We start from the raw sequence: 20,516 nt of genomic DNA on the forward strand, positions 1-20,516 counted from the left end.
CACTTTCACTCTGACTTTCATTACATTTACATTTTACATTTGAGTCATTTAGCAGATGCTCTTACCCAGAGCGACTTACATGAGCAATTAGGGTTAAGTGCCTTGCTCAAGGGCACATCGACAGATTTTTCACCTAGTCGGCTCGGGGATTAGAACCAGCGACCTTTCGGTTACTGGCACAACGCTCTTAACCACTAAGCTACCTGCCGCATCCTCGACTTGGCTCATACAGCTGGTTAGCCTGCACAAGTCAGTTACCTTCTACGCACTGGTTTACAGAAGTAGATTTCAATATTGTTATGCAATGCACTGGGTTAGTGAAGAATACAAATAAAGCTATGTGATTGATAGTAATTGCTTCATGTACCAGATAGGAGAGATTCTGCCGAAGTCTCAGAGCACAGTTTGAGAGGGGAATTTCTCATGTCTCTTCTCTTACAAGTGACATCAATAAGGGATCATAGCTTTCACCTGGTCAGTCCATGTCTAATGTTTTGTACACTGCATATTAAATATCAATTGAGAGAGTTTAATACACCTCTGATCTCCGCATACACTGAGTGTACAAAACATTAGACGTGGACTGACCAGGTGAAGGCTATAATCCCTTATTGATGTCACTTGTTAAATCCACTTCAATTTGTGTAGATGAAGGGGTGGAGACTTGTTAAAGAAGGACTTTTTAAGCCTTGAGACATGGATTGTGTGTGTATGCCATTGAGGGTGAATGGGCAAGATTAGATTTGAACGGGGTAGGGTAGTAACTGCCAGGCGCACCGGTTTGAGTGTCAACAACTGCAACGCTGCTGGGTTTTTCACACTCAACAGTTTCCCGTGTGTATCAAGATTGGTCCACCACCCAAAGAACATTCAGCCAACTTGACACAACTGTGGGAAGCATTGGAGTCAACATGGGCCAGCATCCCTGTGGAACACTTTCGACACCTTATAGAGTCCATGCCCTGACGAATTGAGGTTGTTTTGAGGGCAAAAGGGGGTGCAACTCAATATTAGGAAGTTGTTCTTAATGTTTTGTACACTATGTACATACATAGACACACTTTATGAATAAATAAAAACATGTAGTTGATGATATTATGCTTAATGTATCAGATTAATATTGAACAACAGTATCATCAAGTGAATAATTTTGAATAACACTAACTGTCCAGATATCCCCTTGGTGTGAAACTCTTGCTCATTTAAACACCTCTCCTCCTCCAGATGAGTTTGACGCCTACATCATTGTGTCCTTCGTCAACGCCACACTGGTTCTGTCTATTGGAGAGACCGTAGAGGAAGTGACAGACTCCGGTTTCCTGGGGACCACCCCCACCCTCTCCTGCTCTCTGCTGGGGGAGGATGCTCTGGTGCAGGTCAGTATAACACCCACACTACACGCCTCTCCAGGGGCCTGAACATGCACCTTATGTTTTGGAGGGAATAAAATGCTGATGGTAAAAGTGATATAAAGCTGAAGGGAGATTAAGTGTATGGGAGATGTAATATTGCTGTTGAAATGATGAGTCTTCATGTCTCTTCTCTGACATAATAATGGAGAGAGCTTAAACACATCTGATATCAGCATTATACACAGACATAGACACCCTGGCCAGGCCCCTTCCCCAGCCCTGTGTAAACTGTGAATTGTCTTGTGCAGGTGTATCCTGATGGGATCCGTCACATCCGTGCTGATAAGCGTGTGAATGAGTGGAAGACTCCAGGGAAGAAGACCATTGTGCGCTGTGCAGTCAACCAGAGGCAGGTGGTCATTGCTCTGACCGGAGGAGAGCTGGTCTACTTTGAGATGGACCCGGTGAGTAGTGAACCTTCATGCCCTGGGTGTTTTTTTATTTCATCAGCCAAGTACTGTCTTCTCTTAGTTTGACCCTATTTTGATCTGCTTTTTCAGGATATCCTGAGTCCTGCTCAGTGAAAAGTTAATATTTCTTTGGACCGTAGATATTTATGATAACCTTCTCCCTTTCTCTCGCCTCTCACACTCTCTCCCCCTCACAAGTCTGGCCAGCTGAATGAGTACACAGAGAGGAAGGAGATGTCAGCTGATGTGGTGTGTATGAGCTTGGCCAACGTCCCGCCTGGCGAGCAGCGCTCCCGTTTCCTGGCTGTGGGGTTGGTCGACAACACCGTCCGCATCATCTCTCTGGATCCCTCGGTATGACTCTTATCAGGCTACAGTATTTCATTCCCTCTCTCTTTGAAAGCCTTGCAGACAGTCTGCCCATCTGTTTGGAATGGATTTCATTAATAGCGACTGCTCTCTGGGTCGTTAACCAGCACTAGATGTTCTTGAACCACGACAAGCGAACTCATCCAAAGCTCAGTTGCTCTGCTGCGTTTTCCAATCACAATTTAAGTCGAGTGGGGGGAATATTTTTCCAAAAGCCACATTGTTGATTTTGCCCTCTTTAGTACGTGTTTGTACCACCTCTCTAAACTGTATATAGCCCTAACCCTGCTGTGTTTGTCTGGTGCAGGACTGTCTCCAGCCCCTCAGTATGCAGGCTCTGCCAGCCCAGCCTGAGTCTCTGTGTATAGTGGAGATGGGAGGAGTGGAGAAGGAAGATGAGCTAGGAGTGAAGGGCACTGTCGGTTTCCTCTACCTCAACATCGGACTACAGGTAAGCTATCTGTCCTGTGATGTCTTGAGGCAGGGTTTGAAGAGAGGGATGTTATGCTGTAGCTGTTGAAGTGATGAGTTTCTCTTGTCTCTTCACTGACTAAATAATAATGGAGAGAGTTTCAAACGCCTCTGTCAGCATATATACATACATACACTATCTGTGTGACTGCCTCCTTACTTCTGGCACTGTATTACTTGATATTCTGTGCTCTGTTAGAACACATTCTAGAGCTTCTAGAGGTAACATCAACATGTATTTTCTCAGAACGGTGTGTTGCTCAGGACTGTGCTGGACCCAGTGACTGGAGACTTGTCTGATACTCGTACTCGGTACCTGGGGTCGCGACCTGTGAAGCTCTTCCGGGTCAGGATGCAGGGACAGGAAGCTGTAAGTGGAATGAGATTTTCAGGGGTTGGGAGCTGAAACGTAACATTGTATTAATATCCTCTCTGATAGGGGTATAACAGTTCACCAAACCCACGGTTTGGTACGTATTGCGGTTTTAGGGTCACGTTTCGGTACAGTGGGAAAATGTAAATGCCATTCACAATGTTCAGCATTCACCATGTTCCTTGCATTTCTGTTGTAACCAGATTGTTATGTTGGGCCTCATGTTTCCACTCTGATGCTGCGTTTGTAACCATGTGGGAATTTACTAGTTGTGAAGTCGTAAATACCAGTTGGATGCATATATGTGATTTTGAACTTGCTGAGAAACACCGATTGGCTAATTGGCAACAAGCTGTCAACCATAAACTAAAAGTACAGCTATCAAGCTTGTAAACAAATTATAGAGTTAAAAAATCAAAATTTTTATAAATAGTTTTGTTGCATTTAACTGGCCGAAAAATGCTTTTATCAAGGCCATTTCCTTAGTAGGTGACGTCAAAGGTCACCATGTGGGAGAAGTGGGTGCTCAGGATGATGGATGAGTTTCCCACTAGTAATTACCAGTTTGATGGCCATTCAAGTGGATTCTTTCCAGTTGAGCGTGATGAGATACTGTTAACGTTTTATCCACAACTCTCTGTCCATCGTCGTTGTAATCTGCTGGGAGCCAAACTGTTCCCAAACTGGAGATTTAAACGATGATGGTGGATCCTCCAATTCTGGTTTATCGACCCCACCACTGCGCCTCACAAAAGGACAGTTTGAAATGCGCCGATTTGAATTTTGATTACAACGTGCGCATAGGCTCTAGTTTTTTTTTTACGGAATCAACAGAATTTTTTTTTTTTCCCATGCTCATATTTACTCGAGGCATAGGCTTACAAAAGTGTTTTTTTAAATGTATTCATTTGGGTTCACAGTGCGGACCGAACCGAGGTCCCCATACACGAATACGTGTACAGTTACACCCTTACACTCTGACCATTGAACCTCTCTATCTCCTCTAGGTGTTGGCCATGTCTAGCCGCTCCTGGCTGAGTTACTCTTACCAGTCCCGCTTCCACCTGACACCCCTGTCCTATGAGACACTGGAGTACGCCTCAGGTTTCGCCTCTGAACAGTGTCCTGAGGGCATTGTGGCCATCTCCACCAACACCCTGAGGTAGACACACACACACACACACACACACACACACACACACACACACACACCCTTACACTCATACTCATCAAAAACCTAAATTCCATATGCATTCATTGGCAAGATTTGAAGACTGGGGAGTTATGCTGTTGAAATGAGTCTTCATGTCCCTTCTCTGACAAACCATTGGAGAGCGCTTAAACATCTCTGATCTCAGCATTTACAGAGATCCCATCTCGTTTTCTGTCATTCCCCCTCAAGCATAGTAATTCTCAATTAAAGCACTGATATTTAACTTATGAGGGATACAGTGAGAGAAAAAAGTATTTGATCCCCTGCTGATTTTGTACGTTTGCCCACTGACAAAGACATGATCAGTCTATAATTTTAATGGTAGGTTTATTTGAACAGTGAGAGACAGAATTACAACAAAAAAATCCAGAAAAACACATTATAAATTGATTTGCATTTTAATGAGGGAAATAAGTATTTGACCCCTCTGCAAAACATGACTTAGTACTTGGTGGCAAAACCCTTGTTGGCAATCAGAGGTCAGACGTTTCTTGTAGTTGGCCACCAGGTTTGCACACATCTCAGGAGGGATTTTGTCCCACTCCTCTTTGCAGATCTTCTCCAAGTCATTAAGGTTTCGAGCCTGACGTTTGGCAACTCGAACCTTCAGCTCCCTCCACAGATTTTCTATAGGATTAAGGTCTGGAGACTGGCTAGGCCACTCCAGGACCTTAATGTGCTTCTCCTTGAGCTACTCCTTTGTTGCCTTGGCCGTGTGTTTTGGGTCATTGTCATGCTGGAATACTCATCCACAACCCATTTTCAATGCCCTGGCTGAGGGAAGGAGGTTCTCACCCAAGATTTGACGGTACATGATGCGGTGAAGTTGTCCTGTCCCCTTAGCAGAAAAACACCCCCAAAGCATAATGTTTCCACCTCCATGTTTGACGGTGGAGATGGTGTTCTTGGGGTCATAGGCAGCATTCCTCCTCCTCCAAACACGTTGAGTTGATGCCAAAGAGCTCGGTTTTGGTCTCATCTGACCACAACACTTTCACCCAGTTCTCCTCTGAATCATTCAGATGTTAATTGGCAAACTTCAAACGGGCCTGTATATGTGCTTTCTTGAGCAGGGGGACCTTGCGGGCGCTGCAGGATTTCAGTCCTTCACAGCGTAGTGTGTTACCAATTGTTTTCTTGGTGACTATGGTCCCAGCTGCCTTGAGATCATTGACAAGATCCTCCCGTGTAGTTCTGGGCTGATTCCTCACCGTTCTCATGATCATTGCAACTCCACAAGGTGAGATCTTGCATGGAGCTCCAGGCCGAGGGAGATTGACAGTTATTTTATGTTTCTTCCATTTGCGAATAATCGCACCAACTGTTGTCACCTTCTCACCAAGCTGCTTGGCGATGGTCTTGTAGCCCATTCCAGACTTGTGTAGGTCTACAATCTTGTCCCTGACATCCTTGGATAGCTCTTTGGTCTTGGCCATGGTGGAGAGTTTGGAATCTGATTGATTGCTTCTGCGGACAGGTGTCTTTTATACAGGTAGCAAGCTGAGATTAGGAGCACTCCCTTTAAGAGTGTGCTCCTAATCTCAGCTCGTTACCTGTATAAAAGACACCTAGGAGCCAGAAATCTTTCTGATTGAGAGGGGGTCAAATACTTATTTCCCTCATTAAAATGCAAATCAATTTATAACATTTTTGACATGCGTTATTCTGGATTTTTTTGTTGTTATTCTGTCTCTCACTGTTCAAATAAATCTACCATTAAAATTATAGACTGATCATTTCTTTGTCAGTGGGCAAATGTACCAAATCAGCAGGGGATCAAATACTTTTTTCCTTCACTGTATGTCCCATTTACTTTTTCTCAAGTTATTCCCCATTACTTTTTCTCAAGTTATTCCTGTTCCCACTATGCCATTATGGCTGTTATGCCATTAACACCTGTTATGTGGTACACATGTTGTGACACTGCCTTTGTCTCCCTCTTAGGATTCTGGCCTTGGAGAAGCTGGGTGCCGTTTTCAACCAGGTGGCCTTCCCCCTGCAGTACACACCTCGCAAGTTTGTCATCCACCCAGAGACCAACAACCTGATCCTCATAGAGACTGATCACAATGCCTACACAGAGGCCACCAAGGCCCAGCGCAAGCAGCAAATGGCAGAGGTAGGGTTCTGACCAACGGGTCGATGGACTGAGAGGGTGGGAACAGGGTGACTGACTGAGGCTACATGTTGTACACCCAGGCTTTGTAGCTTGTGTAGGCTGATATTATGAAAGTGGAGTTATAATATACATAGGGCTGGCACAATTACTATATAACTGTGTACCCGACGGTTATGGATGAAGACTGTAAAATAACCGTTTTTGTGGGGTTGTCCGTTTCTGCTGTAACATGGACAACAGTAACGTGGACTCTACAACGGGATTAAACTTTGTTGCTCCTTGCTGAAACAAGCAAGGTCTTGTAGCAAACAAGTCTTCGGTTGCCTAGACAACTCCACCCTCCCTGCAGCATATACAGTCAGGAGAGGAGAAAATGTGCATATTTTTAAAAAATATATATAGATCTATATTTTTTATTTATTCGGTTATTACGGCGACTGTGGTCATTTGGCTGACCAGTAACAGTCATTCAAAATTCCATGGCTGCCACAGCCGTAAAATACGCAGAACTTCAATAGAAATAATCTATTTTTATAGCGCTTTTCTAAAACCCAAAGCTTCATTCAGGGCAGGGTTTGAGGAGAGGGATGTTCTGCTGTTGAAGTGATGAGTCTTCATGTCTCTTCTCTGACATAATAATGATGGAGAGTTTAATGACACCTCTGATCACAGCATATATACTGAGATTACACACAATGTAGATATTGACATGGGGAATTAGACTTTCAAATACTTTGCTTACACTTATGTGGCTCTCTCACCCCCTCCTCCCTACATTTTCTCTGTTTGTAACTGACACAACTTCTGTGTTGTGATCCCCTCTCCAGGAGATGGTTGAGGCAGCAGGTGAGGATGAGAGGGAGCTGGCAGCAGAGATGGCCGCTGCCTTCCTCAATGAGAACCTGCCAGAGGCCATCTTTGGGGCACCCAAGGCTGGGTCAGGCCAGTGGGCCTCTCTGGTGCGTCTGGTCAACCCCATCCTGGGCACCACTCTGGACCTGGTCCAACTGGAGCAGAACGAGGCTGCCTTCAGGTGAGGACCGAGGAGAGGATAGATGGAAAAGGGCCACTAGGGCAATGTTATTAATGGCTTAAGCTATTCTCAACGTAATTGCAGTGTATTCGTACGAGAGATGGTGAAACGAGGCATTTGAACTGTCATTCAGGGCAGGGTTTGAGGAGAGGGATGTCATGCTGTTGAAGTAATGAGTCCTCATGTCTCTTCTCAGACGTAATAATAATGGAGATAGTTTAAAACATCTCTGATCACTGCATTATACACAGAGGCCACAGAAATTGACATAGGGAATCAGACTGATGGGAAATACTTTGGTTACACATGCTGATCTATCATACCCCCCTCCTTCCTTTTCCTCTCTCTCTGTTCTGTCCCTGCAGTGTGGCTGTGTGTCGGTTCGCCAGTGGAGGTGATGACTGGTATGTGCTGGTGGGGGTGGCCCGGGACATGATCCTTAACCCCCGCTCTGTGGGAGGCGGTTTCATCTACACCTATCGGCTGGGAGGGGGAGGGGACAAACTGGAGTTTATGCACAAGGTGAGTGACAGAGGATATGACTAATCAAGTGGTTTCTGGCTCTGGCTGGTTGACCACAGCTGTGTGCACAGGAATTCCCCAACTGTTATTTCTGAACGGTCATAACTGGGCTGAGAGTCAGAGTACTATCATACTTGCCGCCACCCCCTCCCCTTTACCCAACTCCCAGAGGGACAATGGTTACTTTTTTCCAGTCTCAGCAAGTCTTCAGTATTCTACACTTTATTAATAGTCAGAAACTGAAACTTGAAGCTTTCACATGACCCTTTTTTTTTTTTTTTTTTAAGATGACGTTTAATTCACATATGTTAATGACTAATAAAAGCCGTGAATAGGGATGTACGTCTTTCCCTTTCAAGACTATTCGATATGTATCTAGATACATGGGCTCCGATACAATATAGGAACGATACGTTTTAGTTTGAAATGATTCGGTGTGATTCGGTTCAATGCGATACGAGAGAAGATTTGTTGCATAAACACATTTATTTTCAATTCTAAATTAAAATCTGCTGCTGATGGAGTGTGTGTGTGTGTAAATGATGTCTATGGTGTATGTTCTATGTAGGCACCGTAGCTGAGCCATGAAGGAGACTAGGCATCTACCGCCACATTATCAGATTAGGGGGCAATGTAGCCTGTTTTAGTTTTTTTTGCCCCCCACTTCGGTTCTGAAATCACCATCATCCACTTAATAACTTGTCATTTTTGCAGATTGTGTTAGTAATGTATCGATATTTATTGTTTACAAATTAGCTATGGCATAAGCCCTATTCGCACAGGACTAGTACTACTAGAGAACGTTGGTTATGTAATTATTACCCCAGAATGTCTGTTATTCCAGAGGACTATTCGGACAGGATTAGTTTTTTTTCTTCCTCAAACTGCCACCTGTAATTATTTAGTTTTTCAATAAATTGACCGATATGACGGAAGCCTGGAGGTTTTTATTCTAGGGGTGAAGATATTTCAACATGTGCAGGTGATAACAGGCTACACTGATAACTCAAGCTTGGTTCCCAAGTTTCTAAACCATACCGAACCATCTTTGGTATAGTGTCGTTATAATATTTGAATTGAGGACGTGCGATCATAATCATTATTTTAGCGATCCGCAGTAGAAGACGCCTGCAGATGTGAGCTAAACGGTGCACTTGAGATGAGTTTTTAGGTTATAGATGAGAAAGTGGACTTGCCATTTCCAAAAGTTTAGCTCAGTTGGAATGCTGCTTTGCGGTCTATTAACAGCAAGGGTTGGATTAAATAGGCGCAATATTTTTTTGCTGACTCATTTGATGATGATGAATTCATTGGCACCAAACATATAAACATTTATATACAGTTGAAGTCGGAAGTTTACATACACTTAGGTTGGAGTCATAAACTCGTTTTTCAACCACTCCACAAATGTCTTGTTAACAAACTATAGTTTTGGCAAGTCGGTTAGGACATCTACTTTGTGCATGACACAAGTCATTTTTCCAACAATTGTTTACAGACAGATTATTTCACTTATAATTCACTGTATCACAATTCCAGTGGGTCAGAAGTTTACATACACTAAGTTGACTGTGCCTTTAAACAGCTTGGAAAATTCCAGAAAATGATGTCATGGCTTTAGAAGCTTCTGATAGGCTAATTGAGATCATTTGAGTCAATTGGAGGTGTACATTTAATTTTTTTTACATTTACATCATTTAGCAGACGTTCTTATCCAGAGCGACTTACAAGTTGGTGCATTCAACTTATGATAGCAAGTGGGACAACCACTTTTTTTTCTTCTTTTTTTTATGGGGGGGTGGTGGAGGGGCGACGCATTTCAAGGTCTACCTTCAAACTCAGTGCCTCTGCTTGACATCATGGGAAAATCAAAAGAAATCAGGCAAGACCTCAGAAAATAATTGTAGACCTCCACAAGTCTGGTTCATCTTGGGAGCAATTTCCAAACGCCTGAAGGTACCACATTCATCTGTACAAACAATAGTATGCAAGTATAAACACCATGGGACCACGCAGCCATCATACCGCTCAGGAAGGAGACATGTTCTGTCTCCTAGAGATGAACGTACTTCGGTGCGAAAAGCGCAAATCAATACCAGAACAACAGCAAAGGACCTTGTGAAGATATTGGAGGAAACAGGTACAAAAGTATCTATATCCACAGTAAAACGAGTCCTATATCGACATAACCTGAAAGGCCGCTCAGTAAGGAAGAAGCCACTGCTCCAAAACCGCCATAAAAAAAGCCAGACTACGGTTTGCAACTGCACATGGGGGCAAAGATCGTACTTTTTGGAGAAATGTCCTCTGGTCTGATGAAACAAAAATAGAACTGTTTGGCCATAATGACCATCGTTATGTTTGGAGGAAAAAGGTGGATGCTTGCAAGCCGAAAAACACCATCCCAACCGTGAAGCATGGGGGTGGCAGCATCATGCTGTGGGGGTGCTTTGCTGCAGGAGGGACTGGCGCATTTCACAAAATAAATGGCATCATGAGGAAGTAAAATTATATGGATATATTGAAGCAACATCTCAAGACATCAGTCAGGAAGTTAAAGCTTGGTCGCAAATGGGTCTTCCAAATGGACAATGACCCCAAGCATACTTCCAAAGTTGTGGCAAAATGGCTTAAGGACAACAAAGTCAAGGTATTGGAGTGGCCATCACAAAGCCCTGACCTCAATCCTATAGAAAATGTGTGGGCAGAACTGAAAAGGTGTGTGCAAGCAAGGAGGCCTACAAACCTGACTCAGTTACACCAGCTCTGTCAGGAGGAATGGGCCAAAATTCACCCAACTTAATGTGGGAAGCTTGTGTAAGGTTACCCAAAACGTTTGACCCAAGTTAAATAATTTAAAGGCAATGCTACCAAATACTAATTGAGTGTATGTAAACTTCTGACTCACTGGGAATGTGATGAAAGAAATAAAAGCTGAAATAAATCATTCTCTCTTATTCTGACATTTCACATTCTTAAAATAAAGTGGTGATCCTAACTGACCTAAAACAGGGAATTTTTACTTGGATTAAATGTCAAGAATTGTGAAAAACTGAGCTTAAATGTATTTGGCTAAGGTGTATGTAAACTTCCGACTTCAACTGTATATAGGCTAAGCGCACCACTTCATTTTAAGCAGCAATTTATTGAATCAGTTGGGTTTTTTCTTGTTAAAACTGCAAGCAACACCCGTCAAACTCAGAAATGTTGCTCAAAACAGAGGAATGTCGATTCTCATGGGACTAGTATTATCAGAGGACCTTGGAGTTAGTTGAAAAACAGGCGTTTTTCCGACTGGAATTATTACGTTCGTACTATTTAAAAATTATCGACTTGGCAGATTCTGACGGGACTTAAATTGCGGATGTGGTGATTTGTGCTTGTGCTCATAATTACATAACCCTATCTCCCCCAGTAAAACGAATCCTGTGTGAATAGGGCTATATACACTGCTCAAAAAAATAAAGGGAACACTAAAATAACACATCCTAGATCTGAATGAATGAAATAATCTTATTAAATACTTTTTTTCTTTACATAGTTGAATGTGCTGACAACAAAATCACACAAAAATGATCAATGGAAATCAAATTTATCAACCCATGGAGGTCTGGATTTGGAGTCACCCTCAAAATTAAAGTGGAAAACCACACTACAGGCTGATCCAACTTTGATGTAATGTCCTTAAAACAAGTCAAAATGAGGCTCAGTAGTGTGTGTGGCCTCCACGTGCCTGTATGACCTCCCTACAACGCCTGGGCATGCTCCTGATGAGGTGGCAGATGGTCTCCTGAGGGATCTCCTCCCAGACCTGGACTAAAGCATCCGCCAACTCCTGGACAGTCTGTGGTGCAACGTGGCGTTGGTGGATGGAGCGAGACATGATGTCCCAGATGTGCTCAATTGGATTCAGGTCTGGGGAACGGGCGGGCCAGTCCATAGCATCAATGCCTTCCTCTTGCAGGAACTGCTGACACACTCCAGCCACATGAGGTCTAGCATTGTCTTGCATTAGGAGGAACCCAGGGCCAACCGCACCAGCATATGGTCTCACAAGGGGTCTGAGGATCTCATCTCGGTACCTAATAGCAGTCAGGCTATCTCTGGCGAGCACATGGAGGGCTGTGCGGCCCCCCAAAGAAATGCCACCCCACACCATGACTGACCCACCGCCAAACCAGTCATGCTGGAGGATGTTGCAGGCAGCAGAACGTTCTCCACGGCGTCTCCAGACTCTGTCACGTCTGTCACGTGCTCAGTGTGAACCTGCTTTCATCTGTGAAGAGCACAGGGCGATCTTGCCAATCTTGGTGTTCTATGGCAAATGCCAAACGTCCTGCACGGTGTTGGGCTGTAAGCACAACCCCCACCTGTGGACGTCGGGCCCTCATACCACCCTCATGGAGTCTGTTTCTGACCGTTTGAGCAGACACATGCACATTTGTGGCCTGCTGGAGATCATTTTGCAGGGCTCTGGCAGTGCTCCTCCTGCTCCTCCTTGCACAAAGGCGGAGGTAGCAGTCCTGCTGCTGGGTTGTTGCCCTCCTACGGCCTCCTCCATGTCTCCTGATGTACTGGCCTGTCTCCTGGTAGCGCCTCCATGCTCTGGACACTACGCTGACAGACACAGCAAACCTTCTTGCCACAGCTTTCATTGATGTGCCATCCTGGATGAGCTGCACTACCTGAGCCACTTGTGTGGGTTGTAGACTCCGTCTCATGCTACCACTAGAGTGAAAGCACTGGCAGCATTCAAAAGTGACCAAAACATCAGCCAGGAAGCATAGGAACTGAGAAGTGGTCTGTGGTCACCACCTGCAAAACCAGTCCTTTATTGGGGGTGTCTTGCTAATTGCCTATAATTTCCACCTGTTGTCTATTCCATTTGCACAACAGCATGTGAAATGTATTGTCAATCAGTGTTGCTTCCTAAGTGGACAGTTTGATTTCACAGAAGTGTGATTGACTTGGAGTTACATTGTGTTGTTTAAGTGTTCCCTTAATTTTTTTGAGCAGTGTATATATCTGTCTCTATCTCGTATGTATGTGTGTGTGTGTGTGTGTGTGTATGTATATATGTATGTATGTATGTATGTATGTATGTATGTATGTATGTATGTATGTGTGTAGAGAGATAAATATATATAGAGATAGATGTGTATATACACACACACACACGCAGTACCTGTCAGGTTTGGACACACCTACTCATTCAAGGGTTTTTCTTCATTTTTACTATTTTCTACATTGTAGAATAATAGTAAAGACATCAAAACTATGAAAGAACGCATATGAGAATGATTTCCAAGAGTGTGCAAAGCTTTCATCAAGGCAAATGGTGGCTACTTTGAAGAATCTAAAATCTAAAATATATTTTGATTTGTTTAACACTTTTTTTGGTTAATACATGATTCCACATATGTTAATTCATAGTTGTGATGTCTTCACTATTATTCTCTCATATACTAAGCAAAAAAAGAAACGTCAACTGCGTTTATTTTCAGCAAACTTAACATGTGTAAATATTTGTATGAACATAACAAGATTCAACAACTGAAACATAAACTGAACAAGTTCCACAGACATGTGGACAAACTAAATAATAATGTGTCCCTGAACAAAGGGGGGGTCAAAATCAAAAGTTACAGTCAGTATCTGGTGTGGCCACCAGCTGCATTAAGTACTGCAGTGCATCTCCTCCTCATGGACTGCACCAGATTTGCCAGTTCTTGCTGTGAGATGTTACCTCACTCTTCCACCAAGGCACCTGCAAGTTCCCGGACATTTCTGGGGGGGAATAGCCCTAGCCCTCACCCTCCGATTCAACAGGTCCCAGATGTGCTCAATGGGATTGAGATCCGTGCTCTTGGCAGAACACTGACATTCCTTTCTTGCAGGAAATCACGCACAGAACGAGCAGTATGGCTGGTGGCATTGTCATGCTGGAGGGTCATGTCAGGATGAGCCTGCAGGAAGGTTACCACATGAGGGAGGAGGATGTCTTCCCTGTAACGCACAGCGTTGAGATTGCCTGCAATGACAACAAGCTCAGTCCGATAATGCTGTGACACTCCGCCCCAGACCAAATCGATCCCGCTCCAGAGTACATTTTACATTTACATTTACGTCATTTAGCAGACGCTCTTATCCAGAGCGACTTACATTATTTTATTTTTTACCCCCGTGGGAATCGAACCCACAATCCTGGCGTTGCAAACGCCATGCTCTACCAACTGAGCTACATCCCTGCCGGCCATTCCCTCCCCTACCCTAGACGACGCTGGGCCAATTGTGCGCCGCCCCATTGGTGTCACGGCCGGCTACGACAGAGCCTGGATTCGAACCAGGATCTCTAGTGGCACAGCTAGCACTGCGATGCAGTGCCTTAGACCACTGCGCCACTCGTGAGAGTACAGGCCTCGGTGTAACGCTCATTCCTTCGACGATAAACGCAAATCCGACCATCACCCCTGGTGAGACAAAACCGCGACTCTTCAGCGAAGAGCACTTTTTGCAAAACGGTGGGTTTGTGCCCATAGGCGACGTTGCTGCCGGTGATGTCTGGTGAGGATCTGCGTTACAGTAGGCCTACAAGCCCTCAGCCCAGCCTCTCTCAGCCTATTGCGGACAGTCTGAGCACTGATGGAGGGATTGTGCGTTCCTGGTGTAACTTGGGCAGTTGTGTACCATCCTGTACCTGTCCCGCAGGTGTGATGTTCGGATATACCAATCCTGTGCAGGTGTTGTTACACGTGGTCTGCCACTGCGAGGACAATCAGCTGTCCGTCCTGTCTCTCTGTAGCTCTGTCTTAGGCGTCTCACAGTACGGACATTGCAATTTATTTCCCTGGCCACATCTGCAGTCCTCATACCTCCTATGCAGCATACCTTTGCATATGAATGCAGAAGGTGCCGTGCAGATGTTCCAGATCAGGAACAGGTCGCCTACCTCGCGTTGGTCAGTGCGCTAAGCCGGGCACAGTGCGCAGTTTGATTAGGCTAATAATATTGCCTGGGGTTGTTCGGCATGCAAAATGACTTGTAGATCAATGACAAAATGAGGTATTTTCGGAAGTTAGAAATAATGTAATATGAGCAAAAACAAACTTGTGAACCAGCAATTCGTAACGTTTGAATACATTTTCTGACCGACGCATGCTACGCTATGCTTTGGATTGGTTTGGGGTCTGTGGACCGACACACATGTACTCTAGTATGTGGACACCCCTTCAAATTAGTGGATTTGGCTATTTCAGCCACACCCGCATAAAATCGAGCACCCAGCCATGCAATCTCCATAGACAAACATTGGCAGTAGAATGGCCCGTACTGAAGAGCTCAGTGACTTTCAAAGTGGCACCGTCATAAGATGCCACCTTTCCAACAAGTCAGTTTGTCAAATTTCTGCCCTGTTAGAGCTGCCCCGGTCAGGTGTAAGTGCTGTTATTGTGAAGTGGAAACATCTAGGAGCAACAACGGCTGTGCCACGAAGTGGTAGGCCACACAAGTTCACAGAACGGGATCGCAGAGTGCTGTAGCGTGTAAAAATGGTCTGTCCTCGGTTACAACACTCACTACCGAGTTCCAAACTGCCTCTGGAAGCAACGTCAGCACAAGAACTGTTCGTCGGAGCATGATGAAATGGGTTTCCATGGCCGAGCAGCCGCACAAGCCTAAGATCACCATGCGCAATGCCAACCGTCGGCTGGAGTGGTGTAAAGCTTGCTGCCACGCTTCACCATCTGGCAGTCCGATGGACGAATCTGGGTTTGGCGGATGCCAGGAGAACGCTACCTGCCCGACTGCATAGTGCCAAATGTAAAGTTTGGTGGAGGAGGAATAATGGTCTGGGGCTGTTTTTCATGGTTCGGGCTAGGCCCCTTACTTCCAGTGAAGGGAAATCTTAACGGTAACGCATACAATTACCTTCTCGAGGATTCTGTGCTTCCACCTTTTGTGGCAACAGTTTGGGGAAGGCCCGACCTCACTAATGCCCTTGTGGCTGAATGGAAGCAAGTCCCCGCAGCAATGTTCCAACATCTAGTGGAAAGCCTTTCCAGAAGAGTGGAGGCTGTTATAGCAGAAAAGGGGGGACCAACTCCATATTAATGCCCATAATTTTGGAATGAGGTGATCGACAAGCAGGTGTCCACATACTTTTGGCTATGTCGTGTATCTTGAACATTTGAAACAGGGACTGATGCGTATCGGTGGATTGTTACATCCCTATAAATAAATGTTGTTTTGATTGTCAGACTCCAGTGGAGGACGTTCCTCTGGCCATCGCTCCGTTCCAGGGCCGTGTGCTGGTGGGCGTTGGCAAACTGCTGCGCATCTACGACCTGGGCAAGAAGAAGCTGCTGCGCAAGTGTGAGAACAAGGTGAGACTGGGAGCCTGACGTGTCTCTCACACACAAACACACACACCTACCTCAGTCCTGAGTTCTTTACATCCAGTGTTGGCTCAGTTAAAAGGTAGATAAGATGTAAAAAAAAAGATTGACTACTGTGTAATGATTTATGATTTATCGCTGGTATGTTTTTGATTTCACTCAATTACCAAGGGATCCTTGTGTGAAGTTTGCTATTCTTAATTGAACTTTAAATGTTACAATGTTGACACAGAGGAAGTGTCTGGTTGAGGACTAACCTAAATAGTAACTTCAGGTTAAGGTCTCAAAGGAATCAAGGTAACCACTTGAATTATTAGTGATTGGGGAGATGATTGATTTGTAAGAATCTCCTTTCAAAAGCAAAGAGGGCAAGGATAAAAGGCCACCGCATCGTGCAGCCATCATCCATTGTCCCAGAGGACATTTTACCATGGTCGACCTCTTGTTTAGGTTCCAGACCTTTCAAATAAAATCCATATGGCAGTAGTAGGTCAGTTGATGACCAAGATATTTAGTTGTTTAATGATGTCATCTGTCTCATTTCCAGCATGTCCCCAACCTGGTAACAGGCATCCACACCATCGGTCAGCGGGTCATAGTGACTGACGTACAGGAGAGTCTGTTCTGGGTGCGCTACAAGCGCAGCGAGAATCAGCTGATCATCTTTGCCGACGACACCCACCCTCGCTGGGTCACCACCGCCTGTCTGCTGGACTACGACACCATGGCTTCAGCCGACAAGTTTGGCAACATCAGCATTGTACGTGGTCACTCTTTATTGTTCCTTTCTGACAAAGGTGTTGGGTGTTGTATCGCTTTGTACCTTTTCTCTAGACGCCTCACATTAACCGTTTGATCCAATTTATGATCTGTCAATGATGTTAGCACTTACACTTTGTACCTCCTAAGGTGCGCCTGCCCCCCAACACCAGTGATGACGTGGATGAGGACCCAACTGGGAACAAGGCGTTGTGGGATAGAGGTCTGCTGAACGGAGCCTCTCAGAAGGTACAGACTTTCTGCTCCCCTGTCACAGCATCACAGCTCTGTAGAGACCGGAGCCCAGGAGAACGCTACTTCTGTCTAATTAAGGAATCTGTCTTTTTGTCTCTCTATGGATCACATTTTTTGTCTTAGTGGTGTTGTGGTTTGCCTCATCCCAGACCCAGCTTATAACAGACCTGCTCTCCAAACCTTGGCAGCTGTCCAGGCCAAAATCGCTGTTTAACATGCTGTTTTCCATTTAGCTGTTTATTGGAAGCTTTTAGGAGCTACATTTTTTTTGTAGGTAGTCAGTGGGAAATTTCCTCAATTTTGACTTATTGTGGGCAATTGGTAAAAAGGGTGCATGTAAGCAATGTTTTCTGGGTGGGGAGTGTGACGTGAGTGAGAATTTTTCTGTAATGACCATGTCTGTCTGACCCTGTACCATGTCTCTTCTCCTGTGTCAGGCTGAAGTGATCATGAACTACCACATCGGGGAGACTGTGCTGTCTCTGCAGAAGACCACACTGATACCCGGTGGCTCCGAGTCTCTGGTCTACACAACACTGTCTGGAGGCATCGGCATCCTGGTGCCCTTCACCTCCCACGAGGTACCTGACACACACATTCAGTAAAGACCTAAAGTACACAACCATCCATATTGAACTGTCTTCATTGGCAGGACTTGAAAACAGGGAAGTTATGTTCATAGAATAAGGAATTAGAATACTAGAATGTACATTAACCTTCTTATGATGGGATCAAGGTCAGCCAATTTGGTCAGGGAGTTGGTCAACCATGGTTTACCAGTTCTGTGATAAGATATTGTGTAAAATAATTAATTTGAAGAATTTATCTGCACTGTATGTTTGTTAGCTAGCTAGCCAGCTAGTTTTAGAGGAATGTTTCCATAAATCTTTCAAATTAACTTTCAAACAATGCAGTCAATCCACAGCCATACACTGGCTGAAATCAGTTGATGATAGGACTTAGACAAGTTGTAAATGCAACAAGTACTGATATTGTATCATATAATGGTACTCACAGCTTTCCAAGAAAACTAAAAATAACATTTGTAGTTTGTTTACATATATTTTAGAGGCTATTTATATAGACAATTTGTATAAAACCTTTATAAACTGTATTTATAATTATGACAATATTTTAGGTTGACAATTCTATTACACAATGTCTGATCTCACATGCCTTTTATTTTCCTTTAAGTAAAATCAGGATTATGCCTCCACTGCCTTTAATTCCTATTAGAGTGGTTTGGATTTCTCCCTGACCAATATGGCTGCCATTTTCACACCATTCTGGAACTTTGAAGGTTTATGACATAGCCCCTCTAGTAATTTAATAGGATCTCTATGGTTATGTTGTTGAAGTGATGTCATGTCTCTTCTCTGACAAACCAATGGAGAGAGCTTAAACATCTCTGATCTCAGCATATACACAGATCATCTCTCACATTTCTCTAATTTCCTCAACCATCCACAATTATACATAATGAATGATTGTTTTTGACTTAATATAGTGTATGTGAATGTTTTGATATATTTATGGCACTTATTAATCTATGGTGTGCCTCTTATCTGTCCTCAGGACCATGACTTCTTTCAGCACTTAGAGATGCACATGCGCTCAGAGTTCCCCCCTCTTTGTGGGAGGGACCACCTCAGCTTCCGCTCCTACTACTTCCCTGTAAAGGTGGGTACTAACTAATTTAAGTTGACTTACTATTCCCATAGGATGGTTGGACAAAGAAAGCCACACTTTATACTCCCTGCTACTAATTCCTCATTATGTAGATGGAATGTGTACAGAGGACACCACTATGTTTACAAATGTAGTCTGGTACCAAATCCACTGGGTGAAAAGTTATGCCAAGAACCAACTAGTGTGTGTGGGCTCTTTCCAAGTCCAGTACATTTAGCTGGATCATACACGCTGTGAATTATTAAGTCTGTGTCGAACATGATGGCAGAAATAAATTAGAAGCCTTGTTCTTTGGCCACCCAGACAGTCTGCCTACTGTATCTGACCTTCTTCATCTGTTCTGTCTATCTGTGTGTCTGCAGAATGTGATAGACGGAGATCTGTGTGAGCAGTTCAACTCCATGGACCCCCACAAGCAGAAGAGTGTTGCTGAGGAGCTGGACCGTACACCACCTGAAGTCTCAAAGAAACTGGAGGACATCCGCACACGTTATGCCTTCTAGAACCCTCATGTTCTGTACATACACAAATACACTCACACATACAAACTGTCATTTACAACAACTTACATGTTGACTGTGCTGCGCGGTGGAAATCAGCAGCACACCTGTTCCCCTGTTTTAACATGAAGAGGAGGTGAGAGCTTTCATGGTTTCCTGCCGAGAAGTCGGCAGAACATATTTTTCCTAAGTCTTCATCTATGGATGCTCAGAATTGACCTTTAGGCCCTGATTTGTTTGTTTGGCCTATAAATACTTAACATTCTATGGTGAATATTTACCACGTGGTTTTCACTCATAGGATGCCATTTAAACCTAGCCGGATTTAGAATTTATCATGTGTATTTCACCAGTGCTATAGACGCATACAGGAGAATTCATTAGGTTTTAATGCGTGTGATGCATGGCCTAATAAACCCTTTGATATAATTAGCTCAACTGTTTTTGCATTGTGTGTATTTGTTGAAACAATCCTTTTTGAGTATTTTTGCTGTAATTGAGTGCCACAAATGAAAAATACTTTGTTTTCTTTTCAATGTCAATTTTGATCCTAAAAAGATTTTGGATACTCCAACAGCTGTTTTTTTTTATGTGCTTAAAAAGTGTATTCCTTTGATGGACAAATTGTCCACATCTATTATACAAGATGACAGGATTGTGTACAATAGCAAAGGAATACAGCTGGATTGTGGACCTCAAATGTTTTTTTTTGCCCTTAATAGTCCTGTAAACTCCAAACACCAGCCACAATCCCCACACTGTAGATGAGACACCATTCCATATTAGTCATGGGGGAAAATAAAGTTTGTAAATAAAGTTTTTTTTAAATCTCTTATACTTCCTTGTCTGTCACTATAGCTATGTTCCCATTAATTTGCTAGGGTGTGTTTCCATTTAACTATCTTGTGTCCATAATAACAGCTGGAGGTAAAGTCACACACACACAAAAAATACTTAAACAACCTGCAGTAGCTAGGTTTCCATCCAATTGGCAAGAT

The 20,516-nt window shown here is 43.9% G+C and overlaps 1 protein-coding gene across 1 annotated transcript in view; it reads left to right on the top strand.

The window, feature by feature from the left end:
* LOC311136776 (splicing factor 3B subunit 3-like) overlaps window positions 1-20,355 on the top strand; it is a 62,835-nt gene extending 42,480 nt beyond the window's left edge. Inside the window, exons 13-27 of the mRNA XM_084171048.1 lie at window positions 1,225-1,376; window positions 1,661-1,816; window positions 2,021-2,176; window positions 2,499-2,642; window positions 2,910-3,032; window positions 4,043-4,197; window positions 6,193-6,367; window positions 7,195-7,400; window positions 7,766-7,922; window positions 16,178-16,303; window positions 16,863-17,075; window positions 17,225-17,323; window positions 17,767-17,910; window positions 18,905-19,009; window positions 19,381-20,355. Of these exons, the coding sequence (XP_084027174.1) occupies window positions 1,225-1,376; window positions 1,661-1,816; window positions 2,021-2,176; window positions 2,499-2,642; window positions 2,910-3,032; window positions 4,043-4,197; window positions 6,193-6,367; window positions 7,195-7,400; window positions 7,766-7,922; window positions 16,178-16,303; window positions 16,863-17,075; window positions 17,225-17,323; window positions 17,767-17,910; window positions 18,905-19,009; window positions 19,381-19,521 (2,252 nt within the window). The 3' untranslated portion in view covers window positions 19,522-20,355. The remainder of the gene's footprint in view (window positions 1-1,224; window positions 1,377-1,660; window positions 1,817-2,020; window positions 2,177-2,498; window positions 2,643-2,909; window positions 3,033-4,042; window positions 4,198-6,192; window positions 6,368-7,194; window positions 7,401-7,765; window positions 7,923-16,177; window positions 16,304-16,862; window positions 17,076-17,224; window positions 17,324-17,766; window positions 17,911-18,904; window positions 19,010-19,380) is intronic.
* The last annotated feature ends 161 nt before the right edge of the window (window positions 20,356-20,516 follow it).

This window comes from Coregonus lavaretus, assembly GCF_964263955.1.
Source record: "Coregonus lavaretus genome assembly, chromosome: 11".
NCBI classification, from domain to species: domain Eukaryota; kingdom Metazoa; phylum Chordata; class Actinopteri; order Salmoniformes; family Salmonidae; genus Coregonus; species Coregonus lavaretus.